The sequence below is a fragment of the Rhinolophus ferrumequinum genome, chromosome 15 (assembly GCF_004115265.2).
Source record: "Rhinolophus ferrumequinum isolate MPI-CBG mRhiFer1 chromosome 15, mRhiFer1_v1.p, whole genome shotgun sequence".
Lineage (NCBI taxonomy): Eukaryota > Metazoa > Chordata > Mammalia > Chiroptera > Rhinolophidae > Rhinolophus > Rhinolophus ferrumequinum.
This window is the reverse complement of record NC_046298.1, coordinates 17,383,859-17,402,316: the sequence shown is the minus strand read 5'-3', so window position 1 is coordinate 17,402,316 and position 18,458 is coordinate 17,383,859. Positions and strand designations below refer to the sequence as shown.

Below are 18,458 nucleotides of genomic sequence, written 5' to 3'. Positions count from 1 at the left end.
TTCAGACAAATAATTTTATACTGAAAGTCAAAGTGTTAGCTGCCCACAGTGACCCTAGCTTGCCGGCTCCTGCTCTCGAGGCCCCACGCGCCGGACGTCAGCCACCTGAAGTCGTTGCAGGGCAGTCTGCAGCAATGTCACAATGCCCTCTCCCTTGTCTTCACCCGCCTCTGGCAGTTTTGTCACAGGGAGCTGGAAGGCCTGGCTCAAATAGCTGTTCAGGGTTTGTTTGTCCAGTTTGGGATCGATGGTCATCAGGGCCTCACGTACCTGGGGTAGGGTCACCTCATCACGGCTGCCCCACAAGAAAAGAGAGAGGCCTTGACCGCGCCCCCTCCACCGCACCCCAACATGCCTTCTGCCAGACTTGAGCAGTATATAGTGCCCAGCAGCAAGCTCAGTACACAGGGAGACCCAAGGGTTTGAGATGCCACCCTGTGGCCCAGCCCGTGGGACTCGCCTATGGCGAAGTGGGCCTGAAGGCCCCAGGGTCACTCACAGTTCCAGGCCCAGCAGCTGCTTTAGCTCCTTTAAGTACTTATCCTTTTCATCCAGGTACTGTTCCCACAGCTTTTGCACAAAGGGCACACTCTGGCCCTCCTCATCCTGGGAGAGGCCAGAAGACAGGGTGAGGTCACATGGGCTAGTGTCTAGCAGAGGCTAGGGCAGGGGTTGGCAAGTTTCTGGACCTCCTACCCACACACACACCTCTACGAACAACGAGTGGTAGTTGAGCAAGTCTGTATTGCTGCTGTTGGGATGCCAGCCCCCTGCCTCCATCAGCTCCTGGATTTTCTCTTCCTTCTTGAAGGGGAAGGTGCTCTTGAGGACAGTCCTGTGAGGAGACACAAGGGCCAACAGGGGCCTGGCTGAGGCCTGCCCACCCATCTTCCTGCACACCATTGCCAGGCCCACTAGTGCTCAAAAGGGCAGACAGCACTGAGGCTGTGGCCTTTCCCACCAGGCTCTCCTTTTCCCTGAACACCTGGGAGCCTGGCCAGAGGAGATGTTGGGCAGGAGTTTGCGGGGGCCTGGCTGGCCTCTCACCTTAACTGCTCCATGGTTAGTAGCTCCTCATTCTGACTGTCAACATTTGTCATCTCCTTCAGCAGCTCTGTTATTGTCTCCTTCTGCTTGATGTACACACTTTCACTCCTCTGCAGGGAGGGAAGCACCGACTAACTTGCTGCTGCTTAGAAGGGTAGGGACAGAGCTGATCTATGCTGGGGACAAAGATTTGGAGGGCCAGACCCAACCTCACCTCTCCCATCAAGATGGCATAGAACTGACTCATAATCTCATTGGAGCGGAAGAGCTTCATATTTTCAAAAATGGTGTAAGCCCAGGCCATGGCTTCAGCAGGCCCAAAGCGATGCTCCAGGAAATTGAAGAAGAAATCTGGGAACTTCTCTTTCTGTAGGGTGAGGGAAGACTACTTGGGCAGCCGCCCCACGGTTGGTTGGCCCTCCTCCCTGTTCTCTAGCACTTTGAGGAAACCCCATGGAGGATTCTGGAGGCCACGCCAGGCTAAAATGGCTGGTGATATCTGACCTGCTCCTCAGCGAGACGTTCTTTCCAGGCATCCCTGAGGAGCTTTACCACATCCTTCTTGGTTGGCTTCTTATTCTCCACAACGCCATCAAACCGAAGGAAAGGGGGGACGGATTCCTCATGGCCCTGGAAGGGAGAGTGTCAGCTCATCACTGGGCTCACCTGTGGCCCCACCCTCAAGGAGGGCAGAGCCCCAGAACCTCAAGTCTCAGCAGCAAGGCCTGGCCATTCTGACTGGCCCCAAACCTCCTGAGCCCAGGGACTCCCTTACCAGACCAGAGAAGAAGTCTTTCTCCCGGAGCAGCCCCTCGCCAATCTCCTCCAGGAGCACATCCACCAGCTGGTCGCTGTTCTTGCCCTCGGCCAGTATTCGCCAGCGACCTGGACCCCCAGCCACCACATCTGCAAGTGGAGAGAGGGAGCTGGAGTCTGGCCCACACGCCTGAGCCGTTCCTGGGGCCCCAGTGGCCATCATTACCTTCGCACTTGGTCCAGTCCGGCCGTGGTGTGGAGGTGCGCTGGATCTCCTGCAGCTCAGAATAAAACTGGTCCCGCTCTTTCAGCGTGCTCATGTGCAACTGCAGCAGTGTCTCGTGCTCCTTGCGGACCTCTTTGTAGTCATCTCTCAGGCTGTCCATCTGTGGGCAAGGTGATTGGTCCGTGCTGCCCACGCATGCCCCTGCCCTACCCTGCCTGGCTGGCCTGCCCTCCAGCACCTGCTCCTGCAGTTCCTTGTTGGTCTTCTCCTGCATTTCAAAGTCCCTCCTGGGCACCACGTCTCCAAAGTTGGCCTTCATGGTGTTGAGTTCCATCTGCGTGCGGGTCAGGTCTTGGCGGGCCATCTTCAGAGCCACTGTTAACTTCACGGGGTCCTCCCCCCAGATGCCTGCCAGGGGCCCCATCAGCTTGCGTCACCCTGGCTCTGGTGCCTGTCACCCAGGGCAGGGTTAGAGTGTCCCTCAGGGCATGTCCCAAGTCCTGCTCTCCCTACTTGGGAACCCCTGGGTCTTTCCCATAATGCTACCAGCCTATGAGAAGCCCAGGACAAGGGGTACCAGACCTGTCCTGCCCCTTAGGGAGTCCAGGCTGCCTCAGCTGCCAGCAACAATGAGTCTGATTCTCAGTCAATCCATGGCTCAGAAGATCCATAGACTCAGGTGGCAGCAGGGACATCTCCCATCATGAATGGGCACAGCAGATATGAGGGAAATTGAATGAATGTGGGTGAGTAGTGAGAGCGTCTCCTCGGGAGAGAAAACCACCTCAGGCTTACCTGGGGACTGGGCTAGTGACATGTCTTCCCGCTGGTACCGTAGCTCATTCAGGTCTGCGATGAGGATCTTGCGGGCATCTCGCTCACTGACATAGCGCAGGTACTCCTCAGCCAAGTTCTTCCTCAGCTTGGTCACCTGTTGGGAAGGTGGCTGCGTGGTCAGGGGCTGCCTTTGGATCCTTGTATGTAGCTAGTCACCACAGGGGATGGGATGTGTGCTGGGTGGCCCCATCAGGGCCTGAGAACTCGAAAGGTAGAGGAAGAGGGAGACGGGCCATTCCTGAGAACTCAGCAAAGTGCCAGTGTGTCCTGTGGAGAAAGTCTGGAGTAGGACTCTGGCAGTCAAGAGTAGGACTCTGCTGGCATTTGGGGCCACACCGAACCAGTGCTGAGCCAAGGAAGGGGGCAGAGTGTGGAGGCAGCAGGGACTCTGGGAAGGTGGTGGCTCCGTATGTCCTTCCAGGCAGAAAGGTGGAGGGATTTAGGGGGTCACCTCAGTACCCAAGGCGTCAGGTCACCCCTGAGGTGAGGATGGCAGGGGTTCAGGGGGTTGGTCACCGTGTTACTCCCATTCACCTCACTCTGCAATGAAATCTTCTCCTCATTCTTTTTGTCAATGAGCTTTAGCAAATTCATCTTCTCTTTCTTGAGCATGGAGATTTCGGTTTTCTCCTCAGCCCTCATGGCCAGGATCCGCTTGTTGCAGTCATCATTCACAGTGACAAGCTTGGCCTTCAGGGGCTCCAGAGCCCGAATCTTCTCCTTCTGGTGGGCTAAGCATGGACAGGTGGGAGAGTCCCTTTGGGGGCACGGGGAACAGCTAGGAGACATTGATCCTAAGGTCACAGGGAGTGGCTACATCCCTTGCAAACTCCAGGAGTCAACTCATGCCTTGTTCAAAGCATGGCCCCTGCTTCAGGCCTTCCTCCACTTGCTTTTAAACCAAAGGCAGAGTCTTGATGAGAACTTGGGTCTCGCCTATGCCCTTTCCCCCTACATCTTTTAGTCCTGTAGCTGTACCTGCCATGCCAGGCACCTCCTGAGCCTGGTTGAAGGGAGGCTCCTCACTTTCCAGAGGACTAGCTCCCATCTGGGCTCATTCTCACTAGAAAAGGTGCTCTCTTTCCTACAGATACTGCCCCACTATGCGCCCCAAGGACAGAAGGTGGTCAAGTACCCAGGGTGCTCTATCATAGGACAGTGTGAGCAAAAGCTAAGCAGGGCTTGGTGACTTGAAGGTTGGTAGCTGTTTCAGCCCGGCTTCAGAAGGTCAGAGTAGAATCCTCTGGGCTCAGGGAGGGCGGCTGCGGGCTTACCCAGCATCACCTCATACGCATTCTTGATGGAGGATAGCAATGGCTTGTATGTTTTGAAGTCCTCTATGAAGAACTCAAAGATCTCTCTGTAAGGCTGGCAAGAAAAGGGAACTTGTTACCTCCTGGCCTTTAGCTGCCACCCTCAATGGAACCTGAGTTTTTCTTTGCTTGGCTTAGGAGTATTCTAACATGGAGCTTCCAGGTGACCCACATTCAAATAAATGCTCCAGGCACCACCAGGGTCTCACAATACCAGGGAGCTGAGGGGCAACTCTTCGTCTCAACTGCTCTCCAGAGGCCTCTCCTGGTGCTGTCTCTGAGGCTTGGCAGACGACCCGGGTCAGGACCTCCCCCTCTGTACCCCAACCCCCTCTGTGTCTCTCTAGGCAGCCAGTCTCCTCTGTGTAGTGTGCCTCAGTTGGTCTCCCACTAGCACCCATCCTCCCCCATCTTACAGCCCTGTGGGAGCAGGAGGAGATCAAAGGCTCTAGCCTTACATTCTGACCTTCAAATAGAGGTGTGGTTTCCTGTCACACTTGGACACACATGAAGGTTTTGGAGTCAGCATTGTATACTGAAATGCGCACTGGCTCCCAAATCAGCCCTGCGTTTGAATCCTAGCCCCACCACTTCATATCTGTATGCCTTCTCTGAGCTTCTCCCTTGTTGGTGAGGTACCTTCAGCTTGTGAGACGTATCTAAGGCCCCATGCAGGGCCTGACACTCAGTGCTCAAGTCAGCAAATGCTTTCGTCAGTGACTAAGTCAGAAGTGAGCCCAGTCTGGAATCTCCATCATCATCCCCGTTTGAGTAGGGATTTGGTGATTCCCTCCCTAATATGTACCAGAATCTAGATTTCTCTTTCTATGTGTCTGGGGTAAGTTCCTGAAACTTGGGGCTGTTGTCACTGAGCTAGTGGACACCATAGGACCCCTGTTTGCCCAACTGCCAGGATTCAGGTTCCATTCACTGATACCCAGTGACCCAAGCTGGGCACCGGGAATCACAGAGCTGAAGGAACTGGAGACAGCATCCAGTCCACCTGACTCAGGTGAGGGAACTCAAGCCTAGGAGAGTTTTGGTTCCACACTGGCAGCCTTTCCTGTTCACTGGCTTTGTCATAGAACACATATCTCTTACTAGGAAGAGGGACCCACAAGACCTGGGAGAGCCTGGTCTCTCCTGAAGGTCTGAAGTGCTCAGTCTGGTGAGGGAGGTTTCCTTCCACCCCTCCCTCTGCCCTCCCTACAGTAATTCTGTGGCTCTACCTGAAGCCTCAGTTCCTGGGCCGAATCCTTGCCAACGTCCAGCAGGAGGAGCTCCTTGCGTAGATAGTTCTCTAGCTGCTCCAGATACCTTGGCTTGGTAGTGCCCTGGGGCTGCTGCTGCCAGCTACTGCAGAGGGTGGTGGCTCAGTTGTGATGGGCACCCCCATCGGGCCCTTGCACCCTCGGACTGGGGCAGGACACACCCCTGTGCTGCCCAGTGTGGGGTCTGTAGCAGTCCATCCACCATCAGGCTGACCCTGGCTTACCCTGCTTCCTTCCGGTAGTCATCTGAACAGGGCTTTCGGTTATGTAGAATGGTCTGGCCACTGGTATATGTGGGCCATGGGGAAAGATGTCTGCCCATGGACGACTGACAGGAAGGGACAGATAGGGTTAGCATAGCAACATTGCTCCACTTCCTGCTGCTCCTTCCATTCGTGCTTCCCCCACCACCAACTCTTAATATATTTCATAACTATGACTGTGGGCCCTAGAGTTAGAGAGGGCTTAGGTTAAGACCCAGATCTCTCTTATTAACTGCGTGACCACAGGCTTAACTTCTCTGAGCCTCAGTCTCTGTGTCTGTAAAATCGCTGTAATCTCCATTGCACTATATTGACATGAGGATGCAATGAGAAAGCAGAAAGGGGGGGTTTACATAGAGTCAGGCCACCTCCTAGGAACTCAGTAAAGGTGAGCTATTCTCTTCTGTAGGTATGTCAGTGAGTACTGGATACCTGTGCTATGAAAACAGACCAGCCCTTGCTCCCACAACACAGTCCAGCTAAGAGACAGTGACAGGAGGGCAGGACCAGCCTCAAGCCTGGACTGACACAGACAGGACTGCAGAGGTGCAGCAGGGTGAGCTGTGGACCCTGGGAGGAGACTGGGCTGCCCTCCCTGGGAGAGTGGGAGGGGGCGGTGGGGAGGGTGCCCTGAAGCAGTGGGATCTCATTTTGAACCTGGAGTAAGGGGTGGAAGTTGTAGTGTGTATGGGCTTGTTTTTTAACCTTTTCATGAAATATTCAAAACATAGGAGAAAAAACTGACCTCTGACGAGTGAAGCTCACTACTAGAGTTCATCCATTCAGTCATTCATTTATTCACCAAACATTTCTGGGTCCACAGTACATGCCAGCCTCTGCTGGCTTCTAGGAACATGAGGGAAACTGGGGGTATGATGGGACTAGGGTGACAAGGGAACTGATGAGCACGAGTCAGCAGGTAGTGACTGAAGCCAGTGCAAGTTACAGGAGGGAGGGGGGCCCTGAGTGGAGGGGGCCAAGGGTGCAGGTCCTTTTCGAAGAGGAGGTGCTGATGTCAGTGATGATCAGTAAATGAGGGCATGTGAGGAGCTGCAGTCACTCTGGCAGAGGGTGTGTGTGGGTGGGAGTGAGGGGGGTTAAGAGACACACAAACTGCCTGGGTAGCGCCAACACCTCAGGGAACCCACAGGAGTTTCAAAGAGCGACGAACAGAGGCCAGTGCCCAAGGAGGGCAGGCTGGCTGAGGCTGAAGCTGAGGCTGAGGCCTGGAGCTGAGGCTGAAGCTCAGGCTGAGGCCTGGAGCAGCCAGTGCAGAATGGGACAGACATGGAGCATCAGCTTTATGTACATGGTCAGTTCTCAAAGCCTTACTTATGACTGTGACAAAATTAGAAAACTCCTAAGTACCTAAAAATATAAAATTGTTACGTAGCCATGAAATTAGTATCCACACACTAACGCTATGGCTCTCAACTTTTTGTAAGGCCTGAAATTGGGGGAAAAGTACAACCAGGTAAAACGAAAGACCAGAAAAGATGGAGGAAATAGCCCAAAAGGTTATCCGCAATTATTATTCTCTAATGATAGGCCCATGCGTCCTTATTCATCTATAATCATACATTTTTCAAAATGTTCTAGAAAGCACACCAATTACTTTCAAATTTAAAAGAAATCGAATTATTGAATTCAATACTGAATTTACTATTAAAGCCCCCTTGGTGGCCCTGAGCCCAGCATCCAGGTTCTTCTGGGATGGAGAGGCCAGGCCTACCTCTCATGCCCCACATATCCAGGTCCCAGGAGTCCTTCCAGGCTAATGGTAACTGGTTCCTGACTCACCTAAGTGTGGAGATGCCACTGTCTCCTTGGGCTCTTCCTTGCATTCTGTTGGTTCTACATGTTTTATCTTAATCTTGGGATCATTCATTCTTTCCCTAAATATTTTTGGAAAGTATTTAGTAACGCTTGTTGTTGCTAGGTTCGAGGGAGGGCTTCAGCCTCCTATGGGGTCTGGGTTGATACATGTCTGTATCTCCAGAATCAATGGTATCATACTTTACACTTCATAGTCTTGAGTAGCACTCAACAAACATCGTGGAATAAATACATAAGGGAGCACAATAATTTAGCATGGATGAAAGGCAAAATAAAACAAAAACATTACTAACTGGGTGTATATTTTTACACGTGCTCTCCTTGGGTCAAGAATGCTCTATCTTAACTACTCATCCTTAAGATCTCCATAATACTCTTCCCAGGGCCCACACTTTCCCATCATTACAGAAACAGAGACTATGTCTGTCTTCTTTACCACTATACCCCCAGTGACTGAAACATAGTGGGAATCAACAGATTTGTGTTGAATAAATGAAAATGGGGGGATAAAGGAGATGAAACAGAATTGTAGTAAGGAATTTAAAGCCCTCCTATCAGAATAAGCTACATCAAATAGAAAAAGGTAAAAGGCACTAATGCTAAAAGTAGTATAATTTATAATGACTGATGAACAGATTTATAATATGCATTAAATGGAAATAAAGAATAATCTTTTAACATATACAAAAAACTAATCATAGGCCACAGATAAGGTCTGAACACATTTTAAAACCGGAAATTACATACAGTTAACCTTCAAACAATATGGGGCTTCAGGGCAACAAACCCCACACCGTCAAAAATCCACATATAACTTTTTTTTTTTTTTTTAGACTGAATTACTTTTATTAATATATACATCAGGTTATCGAAAAGGTGACTTCACGTAGTTTTCTCCTGAAAGATGGCACTTGCAGGTACAAAGATGCAGAGATCGCTACAGCCTTCAGATGTTTACTTGAAAAGATTCTTCAACAGCAGTTTGATACTGGGTTTCCTCGTCTAGCTGAAGGTTCACAAATTCTCCATAATCAAATTGATGTCTTTGATTTAGATGACTAACAAAATTTCTAGTGATCTGGCTAGGATCTCCCCACGGAAGAGACACACAAATAGGACACGTCACAGGAACTATCTGAAATAGGTGATTACTGTTACAGTGATCCAGTAAACGCTGTCTGGTAAAATTCGATTCTTGACACAACGGACACTTAAAGGTAGGATGCCCAGAAGAACTTGTATTCTCTTGATAAGTTTCTATGTTATCAGATGTGGATGTTTCACTCCTATTACTGTTCCCTACTGAATCTTGAGAGATCTGAAAGTTTGGAATGATAGCAGAAACACCATATTCATCTTGATACTTCTTACAAGATTTGTAATGATGTCTCATGCGATAGAATTTAATCTGTTTTGCACAGCATCTGCAGCTACCAGAAAACTTCCTCATGATATTTTCAAGGTCTAAGGCCCGTTCAGGACATGCTCTCTCTCTTCTAGTCACATTTCCACGACAGAGGGGACAATGTATTCCGCTTTCTCTCATTGCAGTCAGGAAACATTTTTCTACAGAAAACGTGCTGACAGGCCGCGGGTCCGCACCGGCGTTTTGAGCACCTCCTGACAGACGGGGCAGTAGAAATCATCTTCGGTGTAGGAAGTGGCCGCGGAGAGATCCTCGGCCATCACATATAACTTTTGACTCTCCAAAAACTTAACTACTAATAGCCCATTGTTGATTGGAAGCCTTACCGTATAACAGTCGATTAACACATATTTTATATGTCATATACATATATACCTGTATTCTTACAATAAAGTAAGCTAGAGAAAAGAAATGTTAAGAAAATCAACGGTTTGTGTGCAAGTTTTCCAAACTGTCACAAATCGCCAAAAAATTTCCCAATATTTTTATTGAGAAAAACCTAGGGGCAGCCGGTTGGCTCAGTTGGTTAGAGCGCAGTGCTCATAACACCAAGGTCGTCAGTTCGATTTCCACATGGGCCAGTGAGCTGCACCCCTCCACAACTAGATTGAAAACAACAACTTGACTTGGAGCTGATGGGTCCTGGAAAAAACACACTGTTCCCCAATATTCCCCAATTAAAAAAAAAAAATCTATATACATATAAGTGGACCTGTACAGTTCAAGCCCGTGTTGCTCACGGGTCAACTGTACCTTGCATTTGCTGATATAATGCAGTGAAAATAGGAACTGACAATATACATATACCTCTAAAAAACATAGAAAATTTTAAAATCCACTTAGAAATTTTAAAATCTAAAAATAAACTCCTGACCTATTCATTACTTAAAATGAAAATACAATATATTATAGAAATGTTAAAATTACATGTTCAAAATGTTTGAGACATGACCAGAGAAACACTCACAGGTATTTATTTTAATTGCTTAAAATCTTTTTTCTATTAAGAAAGAAAGCCTTAAGCCTCTGGTTGCATGAAGAGGAAAAGAACTATAAATAATAATTTTTTAAATAATACGAAATAAAGTAGAAATAGACAAACTGTAAAAATAAGCGAAGCCAAACTTAAAAATCAAGTCAAAAAGTTTTTTTGAAAGACTATCAAAATTGATGTGATTTTTATAAAAGTGCAAAGTGACCCTGGAAGACACCTCGGTACAGTTCTCAAAAGAAGCACTTAACCATAGTGAGCTAATAAGTTTTTTTCACACTTTCAGAGGCCAGACCTCGTGTTCTATGTGCTATTTCTGCTGAGAGAAAAGCGTGGCCACCCTATTTTGATTCCTGGGCTTCTTAGTCTGGTTTATCAAACAGCTGGGAAGGCCTCCGCAAGCGCGGCAGCTGGAAGGAGGCGTTCCACGGTGCTTCATGCTCTCTGCTTCCCTCTGCAGGTGAAAATGGGAAGGGCGGCCCGCGGTGCGGGGGTGGCGGGAGAGAACAACGCCCCCTGGTGGTTAAGAACAGCTTAGCTGTCGCCGTGCAGGAGGAAGAGAGGGGAAAAGACCAGCCCCAGGTCTACCCGCGTCGGTGGCAGGTGAGCGGGGATTGGGAAGTGGGCGCCCCAAGTCATCGGGTCTTGCGGAGCCATGGTTGTACTTACTGTGCGCAGAGCCCACCACTACTACCCCCCTTTACCTCCCTGGAGTCAGGGTCCCCATGTGGGAGTCCCCAAACATCACAAGTATGTGGTCCATGTGTCCCCAAAATCCTCCACACAATGACACCACTCACACAAGAAAAACCACCACACAGCCCACAGTGCTCCAATGTGAGCCTGGAGTTATCTCAAATATTTTTTTTTTTTATCTGTGAGATTTGGACAATGGCTGTGTTTACTGATTTAATAATAACAATTCTTATGATCATATCAACAAAATCCTAAAGTACTTACACAAGACAACATTCATTTTTATGTAAAAACTTTAAAGAACAGGAATGGAGGAAGGAAACATTCCTGAGGCTGGTAAAGAGTCTCTACTTCCAACCCAGAGCCAACAACCCAATGGCGGCACATCCCTTTACTCCTGCCTTCACATAACTACTGGAAGCAATTTATGGAGCAATATGCCAGCCACTTAAGTGCCCCATCAGGCACTGAGATCTTAAAAACAAAAAGTCACAGCCCTGAAGGACCTTGGCAGATCTGGTGGGCCCATCCCAGCACTTAGCACAGTGCCTGGCATATGGCAGGCTCCATGAAGAAATGAGGTCCACTTCAGATCTGTGTTGCAGGGGAAGGGTGTCCAGGGGCGTGGCTGAGTGTCTCTGTTAGGAATCTGGGAAGGCTTTTCAGATGAGGTTAGCAAGTGGGCCCATTCCCACCCCAGAGGCTGGTGGACCTGGCCACACTCTCCTGACAGGGGAAAGCCATTTAGTGGGGCATGTTTCAAGTGGGTGATGCTTTGGGTTGCAGAGAGGAAGCAGATAGGATCTGGGGCTGACATTTGGGAGTTCCAACAGGACATCGCCACTAACCAGTCTCTTCCGTTTCTGATAAAGCTTGCATTCTTGGTATCATTGGTTTCTGTGATGAAGGGGTCATCTATGGTGACTACTGGAAGGCCGCGGGTGTGTTCTGTACAGAGAAGGGAAGAAAGTGGTAGGTGACAGAGCCCTGTGTGGGGAGAACACTTTCACCCTTCCCAGATCCACAAGACATGATGGCCTCCTCTGACTTCAGAGCTAGGCTCTGTGTCTTCCCAGTGCTGCCTCCAGATTCCCAGAGATGCAGCCAACAGTCTCCTGGTCCTGGGCCCAAACTATTTTCTTACATTCCCAGAAACTTTCTCACCACCAGAGTCTCACCGACTCCTGCGGTGGCAGGACACCCTCATCAGGCACCCCGAGAACCCAGCAGGCCTACATTTCCATTCAGTTTTCAGCTGTGGCTGAATGAAGACAGTTTCATGTACATGACTGGCACACTCTGGGCAGATGCTATAGGACAAGAAGCACAAGGTCTGGGGTCCAAGAGCCAGTTAGAGTCTCAATCCTCCACTTACTGGCTTATAGAGTCCGGGAGGCTGATATCTGTAGGTACCAAAGGAACCCCCTTAGGCAAGTCATTTAACCTCTCTAAGCCTAGTTTCCTCAAAAGGTAAGTGGAGAGAATTCTTGCTTTTCCTATCTCACAAAGTTGCTGTGAAGTTTAAATAAGAGCAAAAGAGATATGCAAAAGTAGCCTGTAGACAGCAAGTTGCTGAAGAGATGTTAATTATCACAGCAAAATGGGAGAAAAGTGGTTCCTAAGGAGGTCTTTAACATCTAGATCTCTCGGAGAGCCATCCTTGCTCAAGCTAGGAAGGCATTTGGGGGTCAACAGGGAGGGCTGCATGTGGCAAGGAGATACAGGTGGAACAAAAGAAGTCATTCCAGCAATCTCTGGTGGGGGAGGGTGATTTATGCTGCCAGATAGACTTAATGTCTTCTTAAACAGCATGCCCAAGCTCACCACCCTTACTATGTGGTTTATACTACATCTCCCACCCTTACTAGGTGGTGAGCTTGGGCATGCTGTTTAACCTCTGGATGCTGTTCCATCCAGTTCCACTGAGTTCCAACCTCAGTGTCTTTGTTCCATGAAAGTGAGACTAAGAATACTCAAACTCCAGGGAAGTCGAGAGCAGTGACATGAACCCAGTTGGGAAACCCTGCCCTGCAGGGTTTCTCAGTCCTACTCCATGGAGCAGTGACCCCAGTGACCCCAAACTCCAGTCCTCTATTGTCTCTAAGCTGAACAAGTGTGAGCAAACCATGTCGAATAAGCAGCCAATGTGGAAAAGGAAGGGGTTTTGCCCATGGGTTTGAGACAGGAAACAGCAGATTAACCTCTCTGCTCACTAGGTTAAAAATACCTCTCTTTCAAGACCAATCAATTTTCCAAACTCAGTTTTTCTTGCTCCTATTGGAGCTACCACATAAGGCAAGGTAAGCAAGAAAAATATGGGGAACTCTACAAATCCTGAGAAGTTGCCGAGTGGAAAATCTCCGTAGGTAACAGATGTTAGTTTTGAATGTCAAAGGAGACAATAGTCAAAAACAGACTTGCAAATAATAATAATTTAAAAAATACCTGATAGAGACTATAGACTTATCCAAAAAGCTTAGGATATTCCTTTGTATTATAGTAAATATTTTATACCAATTCTCAGGGGGAACAGGAGACAGACACCTGTATTTCTACTTCAAGGGTAGAGAAAACTGAGTTGTTTAACTGATGGCAGGCAGTGGGTTTGTGGGGGTAATTATGTCCTGGTATTGAGTGAACTCAGGCTTTTGAATTCCATCTAGCCACTGTGCCCAGGATGTGAGGGTCGAAGGAGAAAGTCAATGGGGAGGAGAAACCTGCCCCAGGGAAATGCACAATTCAAAGGTCCCTTTTAGAGGGTCCTGCTGACATATCTATAGTGCTAAGTTCTGGCCTATCTTTTATTATCCTGACCTGCTCTAAGGAGAGCTGGAAGAGGACTCCCCACAATGTGCCTCTAAGGCAAACAGTGAACCTGGCCCAATGTACATCACTAAATACTGGTGAATGAAGAATATGTACTGGAATGAATGATGTTGCATGATGTTTTGTGCTGCCACCAAATTCAGCCTCAGCAATTACATTATGTTTCCTCCTTAAAATGGATGGGGATTCTCTTTCTGAGTCTGTTTCATGTACCTTTCAAACATGGCTGCAATTTCCTAAATAAGTCCTGTGCTGGGTAGCGACACTCTCTCAAGCCTGCTGTCTGGTTCTTGTAGATACATTTTAACTCTGGATCAAATAATCCAATTTAATTTCCTGGCTTTTGTAGACTTTCTCTGTCAAGGCAGCAAAACTTGAAGGATTAGAGTTGGGGTGAGATCAGGTTTTTTGCATTGGGAAGGAGTAGAAGGGAGAAACTACATTCATTCAACATTTACCGAATGCCTATTATATGCGAGAGTTATGATGTGAGCATGATATATTTGCCTAAATGTTTCCAACAATGTTAGTGATGGGGGCTGTATCATCCCATGTTTGAGATATAGGAGCAGTAGCTTTTAAAGGCCTTCTCTGAAGTGCCAAAGCTAGAAAAGTATTTGCCAAAATTTTTGTTTTAATCTGTGTATTTTGTGGCTTTCTGGCTAACAGAGCTTATTTTGCAGTGCCTAGAGGCTACTACATCTCTGAATACAGGCAGGAGCTATCCTGAGGCTGTGGAATGTGCCTGGTCTGCTTAGAATCAGCCAGCAATTTGACAAGCATTTTTGTCATAAGCCAGTGGGTGAAGAGGCGGTTTATACAAGAGCTCAGTTTCAGGAATCTCACATGGCTGGATTTAAATCCTAGCTCCACCACTTACAAATATGTGTAAAATACATGATCTCTCCAGGCGCTTCTATTTCTTCATTTGTAAAATGGTGATATTACTACCTCATAGAGTTGCTGTGAGGATTAAATGTGGTTTGTAAAGCACTTGTCACATAATATACAAACAAGCTGGCTGTTACTACTAATGATGAAGTGCGTCTGTCCTTTTGCTAGCACGTAAAGCCCTCGCTGGGCTGACAAGTCATCCAAGATTCAAACTGTTTTTGTACCACCGATCCTGTGGGGCTGGAGCCCCAGGCCAATGGACACAGTCGGGAGGTGCAGAGGTCCGGATCAAATACCTTTTTTTTTTTTTGGCAGTACTCAAGCCCTCTTCGCCCTCAGCCCGGCCAGCACCTACCTCGACGTAGTCGCGAATCTGCAGCACCGCAGCTTAGGGGAGGCCATGACCCTCTGGCAGCCGGGCAGCCAGCACCCGCCGCCCGGAAAGCTGTGATAGTGTACAGCCCATCGCCATGGCGACCAGGTCCCAGCATCCCAGAGGCGAGGGCGGGGTTAGGTTTTGCCACGCCCCCGAGCCCCGCTCTCGCGAGCTGGGAAGAAGGCCAAGTAGTAAAAGTGGACTCGGACCCCATAGCGGGGTCCTCTCAGAATCAGTCACTACAGAGGATTTGATCCTAGCTACCAGAACCGAGGCAGGGGGATAAACAGGCCATGGGAAGGAAGGTGAAGTGATACGCCGAAGTCGCGTTGCCAGCGGGAATTGTAGTTTTCAGTGGTCTAAAGTCTCGGCCGAACAGACTTATGGATGAGGAGGTTTATACTACATCTCCCAAAGTTCCTTGCCACCCCGAGTTGGCCCGCCTCTGGAGAGCTCTGCATAGTGGGATATGGAGTTCGAAATATGGCGAGGCGTGGCCGTGTCCAAAGAGTGGTGCCGGACTAGGACTCGGTTTCCCTGCGGCCCCGGTAGGCTCGCGGGTCATTGGCTGAGCCGGGCGGATCTGGTCCCGCTCCTCCCCGCCCCCAGTGACACAATAGCAGCTCCCTCCAAGATGGCGGCGGCGACGGCGGACCCGGGAGCTGGGAACCCGCAGGCTGGAGACTCCTCCGGCGGGGGTGCTGGGGGCGTGCTGCCGTCCCCGGGGGAGCAGGAGCTGAGTCGGCGCCTGCAGCGTCTGTACCCCGCAGTCAACCAGCATGAGACGCCGCTGCCGCGCTCCTGGAGCCCCAAGGACAAGTACAACTACATCGGCCTCTCCCAGGGCAACCTCCGCGTCCACTACAAAGGTATTGGCCTGTTTGGCCGCGGGTGGAAAAAGGCCAGAGCGTCTGCGGGGTGGCTGTGTTTCCCAGTCCCTACCTCTTTACGTCCCTTCCCCAGCCCGGGTACTCCGAGTTAGGCCTTAGCCCCTGCGGGTGTTCAGGGTGGTGGGGCTGACCAGGCCAAGAATCGACTGCCTGGTCTGCTCTGCCCTGAGACACCCGATGTCAAGAGAACTGCAACAGGTGTCCAGACCCAGAGTGGGTTGGACCTTTCACCCGAGGGCCTTTCTGCTTGTCCTGGGATAGTTCCAACTCCAGCTGGGCTCTTCTTCACTACTGCTTTGTTTCAGCAGTGTCTGAAGAAAGGGGTGATCACATCTTCTCCATTAACCAGAGACCAATGGTCTGCTCACCCGCCAGACTGGGCCTGGGGTTCTGTGCTAAAGCTGGGGGGCAGGTGTCTTCCACGGCTTCCTCCTCCTCCCCTGGTCTCCCAGGTGGGCTGCCTGTATTTTGGAGAGACTAGCAGCACTGGGGAATCTGTCATATGCACCCACATTGCCTGTACCCTCATTGGGTTTGTATGGGAGACAGAGTCTCAGGCAGGGCTGCTATTCTTAGAAGGTGAGACAGAGGTGGGAGGTTTATGTTTTTGCTTAGCTATTGTCAGATTATTCCTTAGACTATGTAAGGGCTTCCTCTGTCCATGGAGGGGTGAAGTTGCCATGGAGCAGAGAAGAATGAGACCTTCATTTGCATTTCCTTGTGCTGAAATATCTTCCTTGCCCTCTCCAATTTAGGTCATGGCAAAAATCACAAAGATGCGGCCTCAGTGCGTGCCACCCATCCCATACCTGCTGCCTGTGGCATTTATTACTTTGAGGTGAAGATTGTCAGCAAAGGAAGAGATGGGTAAGCCCTTCCTTACCACCTTTCCCTCAACACTAAGCTATTCCCTGTGGTCAGAGTTCGAGATCTCCTGGCTGACACTTGTGACTGATGTGAGCTACTGAGCCATATGGGTCTGGACTGCAGAGGGTTGAATAGTGGGCTGCCTCTGTTACCTGACTGTGAGCATGGCCTGGTCTAAGCAGCAGACCTTGATGCTAAGTAGGTGCATTGGGGATAGAGGAGGGGACTTCTCTTTTGTGATATTGTAATGAGATACCTCGCAGGTCAGGGAAACAAGTAACAAGTTTACATTAACAATTCAGTGTCCAGAATGGGGTTTCCCCCCCACTGATGAATGGTATTTGTGACTTCCCTCCTCTCACATTCTTGCTGTGTTCAAGGTTCCTTTTTATGGCATTTAATCATAAAGAGGCCCCATTAGCCTTCAAAGGGGTAGCAGAGTCTTCCCAGCATTCATCAAAGCTGTGGCAGCCACTGGCCTGTCATCTCAGGGTAAACAACATGCACATGGTCAGAATCAGGTGACCTTGCTGCTCATAAACTTGTTTTTCAGTCCTGGGAGTTGAACACCAGTTGGACCAGCTTTAGGAAGGTCCTCATTAAAGTCAGCGTTATGGAGGGTCCCTGTTTTAGGGTGATCTAAGCAGACGCAGGAAATCAGAGGGGAGATTTTTTTTTTTTCCTTCCTTCTTTCTTATTCCAGTTTCCCCTTTTTCCAGTGATTGTGACAAACCAGGTGTTTAAGTTATGATATAAAATGATTGCAGTTGTCTTAGAAAGGCTTTCCTCATCAGACCGTAGGTCAGGTGTGGGAAGTTTGCCAGCCCCCCCAGTGACCTCCGTGCCAACTTTGCGAATGAGTTCTTGAACATTCAGAATACTTCCTTTCTCCTAGGAACTGTCCGCCTGTGGTGCATGCAGAATGCTCTGCCATGGAGCTGTCCTGGAGGCAGAACTGCCAGAGTTAGAGTTTTACCGGCGTCCTTAGTGACATTGTAACATCCCTGCTAGGGAGCGTTGTGTAATCGTGGGTAGACTGGGGGGCTTCAGTCTCCTCATCTGCCCTGTGGGGAGCTAGGCCAGCATCTAAGCTGCTTCTAACCACAGCATTCTGTGATTCTGAAATTCTGATCATGGCAAGCTATTGTATCTTTCACTTTTATCTCCATCTAGTGCATTTACAGATGGGAAACATATTATTGGAGGGCTTTAAAGCTTCTATTTTCCCTTTCCACCCACTGATAGAAGCACATGTATTTAATGTGCTTTAACTAGTGTGAATGAGAATGGCCTCTTAAACAAAACAAACATGGCAAAAACAGTTACAGTATAGACTGAAATGTTAGTGCTAGAGTCTCATATTGCCAAAGAAAGTGAGGGGCGTTTCTTAAACTTGTAGGGAGGAAAATGGATTGTTTTTTCTATAGTTCTTATAGAAAACAGTTGAGCTAGTGAGAGAGGAGAACAATTTTTCAGAAGGGAGTGTTTAAATGTAGAATCCTGGATTCTTTCAACTGGCATTTAACATTTCAGTTGTAAGTGGATCTTGCTGGAAAGGCCCCGTGTCTGGTTAGATTGCCTTACTGTAGGTGATCCCTGCAAATCTAAAGAAAGTTGGGCATCTTCTTGCAGCTTCTGTTCCCATCATTTTTACATGTGGTAAATAAAGCCATCAAGCTGACCTGCAAACCTCAGTTTTAAAAAGGTCATAGGTCGTGTATACCTTGGTGGCCTGCTTCAATTGATTACTGTCAGATGGCCAATATTTGAATGTCCCCTCATGGCCTCTGTATGGAATCCCTGGAGGCCTTTTTGTGGCTAGAAAGTGTTGGTATGGGCCACGTGTGGTTTTGAGGAGACCAAAGGCAGTTATAGGGTGGACAGTGATCAGCTCATTTCCTGTTTCTTGTCGGTGTTGGAGGTGTGTTTCTGACCTGGGTTTG

General features: G+C 49.0%; 3 protein-coding genes across 7 annotated transcripts in view; 1 reads left to right on the top strand and 2 right to left on the bottom strand.

The window, feature by feature from the left end:
- Positions 1-54: 54 nt before the first annotated feature.
- On the bottom strand, positions 55-15,046 carry TSNAXIP1 (translin associated factor X interacting protein 1). 5 transcript variants are annotated; one of them, XM_033129534.1, is made up of 16 exons: positions 14,738-15,046; positions 11,511-11,610; positions 5,675-5,778; positions 5,409-5,535; positions 4,141-4,234; positions 3,401-3,597; positions 2,825-2,960; positions 2,268-2,437; positions 2,030-2,189; positions 1,823-1,953; positions 1,552-1,677; positions 1,262-1,414; positions 1,048-1,157; positions 709-835; positions 500-606; positions 55-295 (listed from the first exon to the last, which is right to left on the bottom strand). In XM_033129534.1, exons 3-16 carry the CDS (start codon positions 5,770-5,772, stop codon positions 55-57), a joined length of 1,977 nt encoding a protein of 658 aa, XP_032985425.1. In that variant the 5' UTR covers positions 5,773-5,778; positions 11,511-11,610; positions 14,738-15,046. The 5 variants fall into 5 exon arrangements, with proteins under 5 accessions (XP_032985425.1, XP_032985426.1, XP_032985428.1 ...); XM_033129535.1 differs by having other exon boundaries at positions 5,409-5,532; XM_033129536.1 differs by having other exon boundaries at positions 153-270.
- LOC117035586 (E3 ubiquitin-protein ligase RNF138-like) lies at positions 8,426-9,235 on the bottom strand. Its single transcript, XM_033129539.1, is given in 3 exon segments — positions 8,426-9,113; positions 9,115-9,141; positions 9,143-9,235. Coding segments are annotated over 3 exon segments (738 nt in total). The 3' UTR covers positions 8,426-8,495.
- Positions 15,047-15,283: 237 nt separating the features above from the next.
- Positions 15,284-18,458, top strand: part of RANBP10 (RAN binding protein 10) — a 56,637-nt gene continuing 53,462 nt past the window's right edge. The window contains exons 1-2 of the mRNA XM_033127575.1: positions 15,284-15,627; positions 16,404-16,515. Coding sequence (XP_032983466.1) covers positions 15,393-15,627; positions 16,404-16,515 — 347 coding nt within the window. The 5' untranslated portion in view covers positions 15,284-15,392. The remainder of the gene's footprint in view (positions 15,628-16,403; positions 16,516-18,458) is intronic.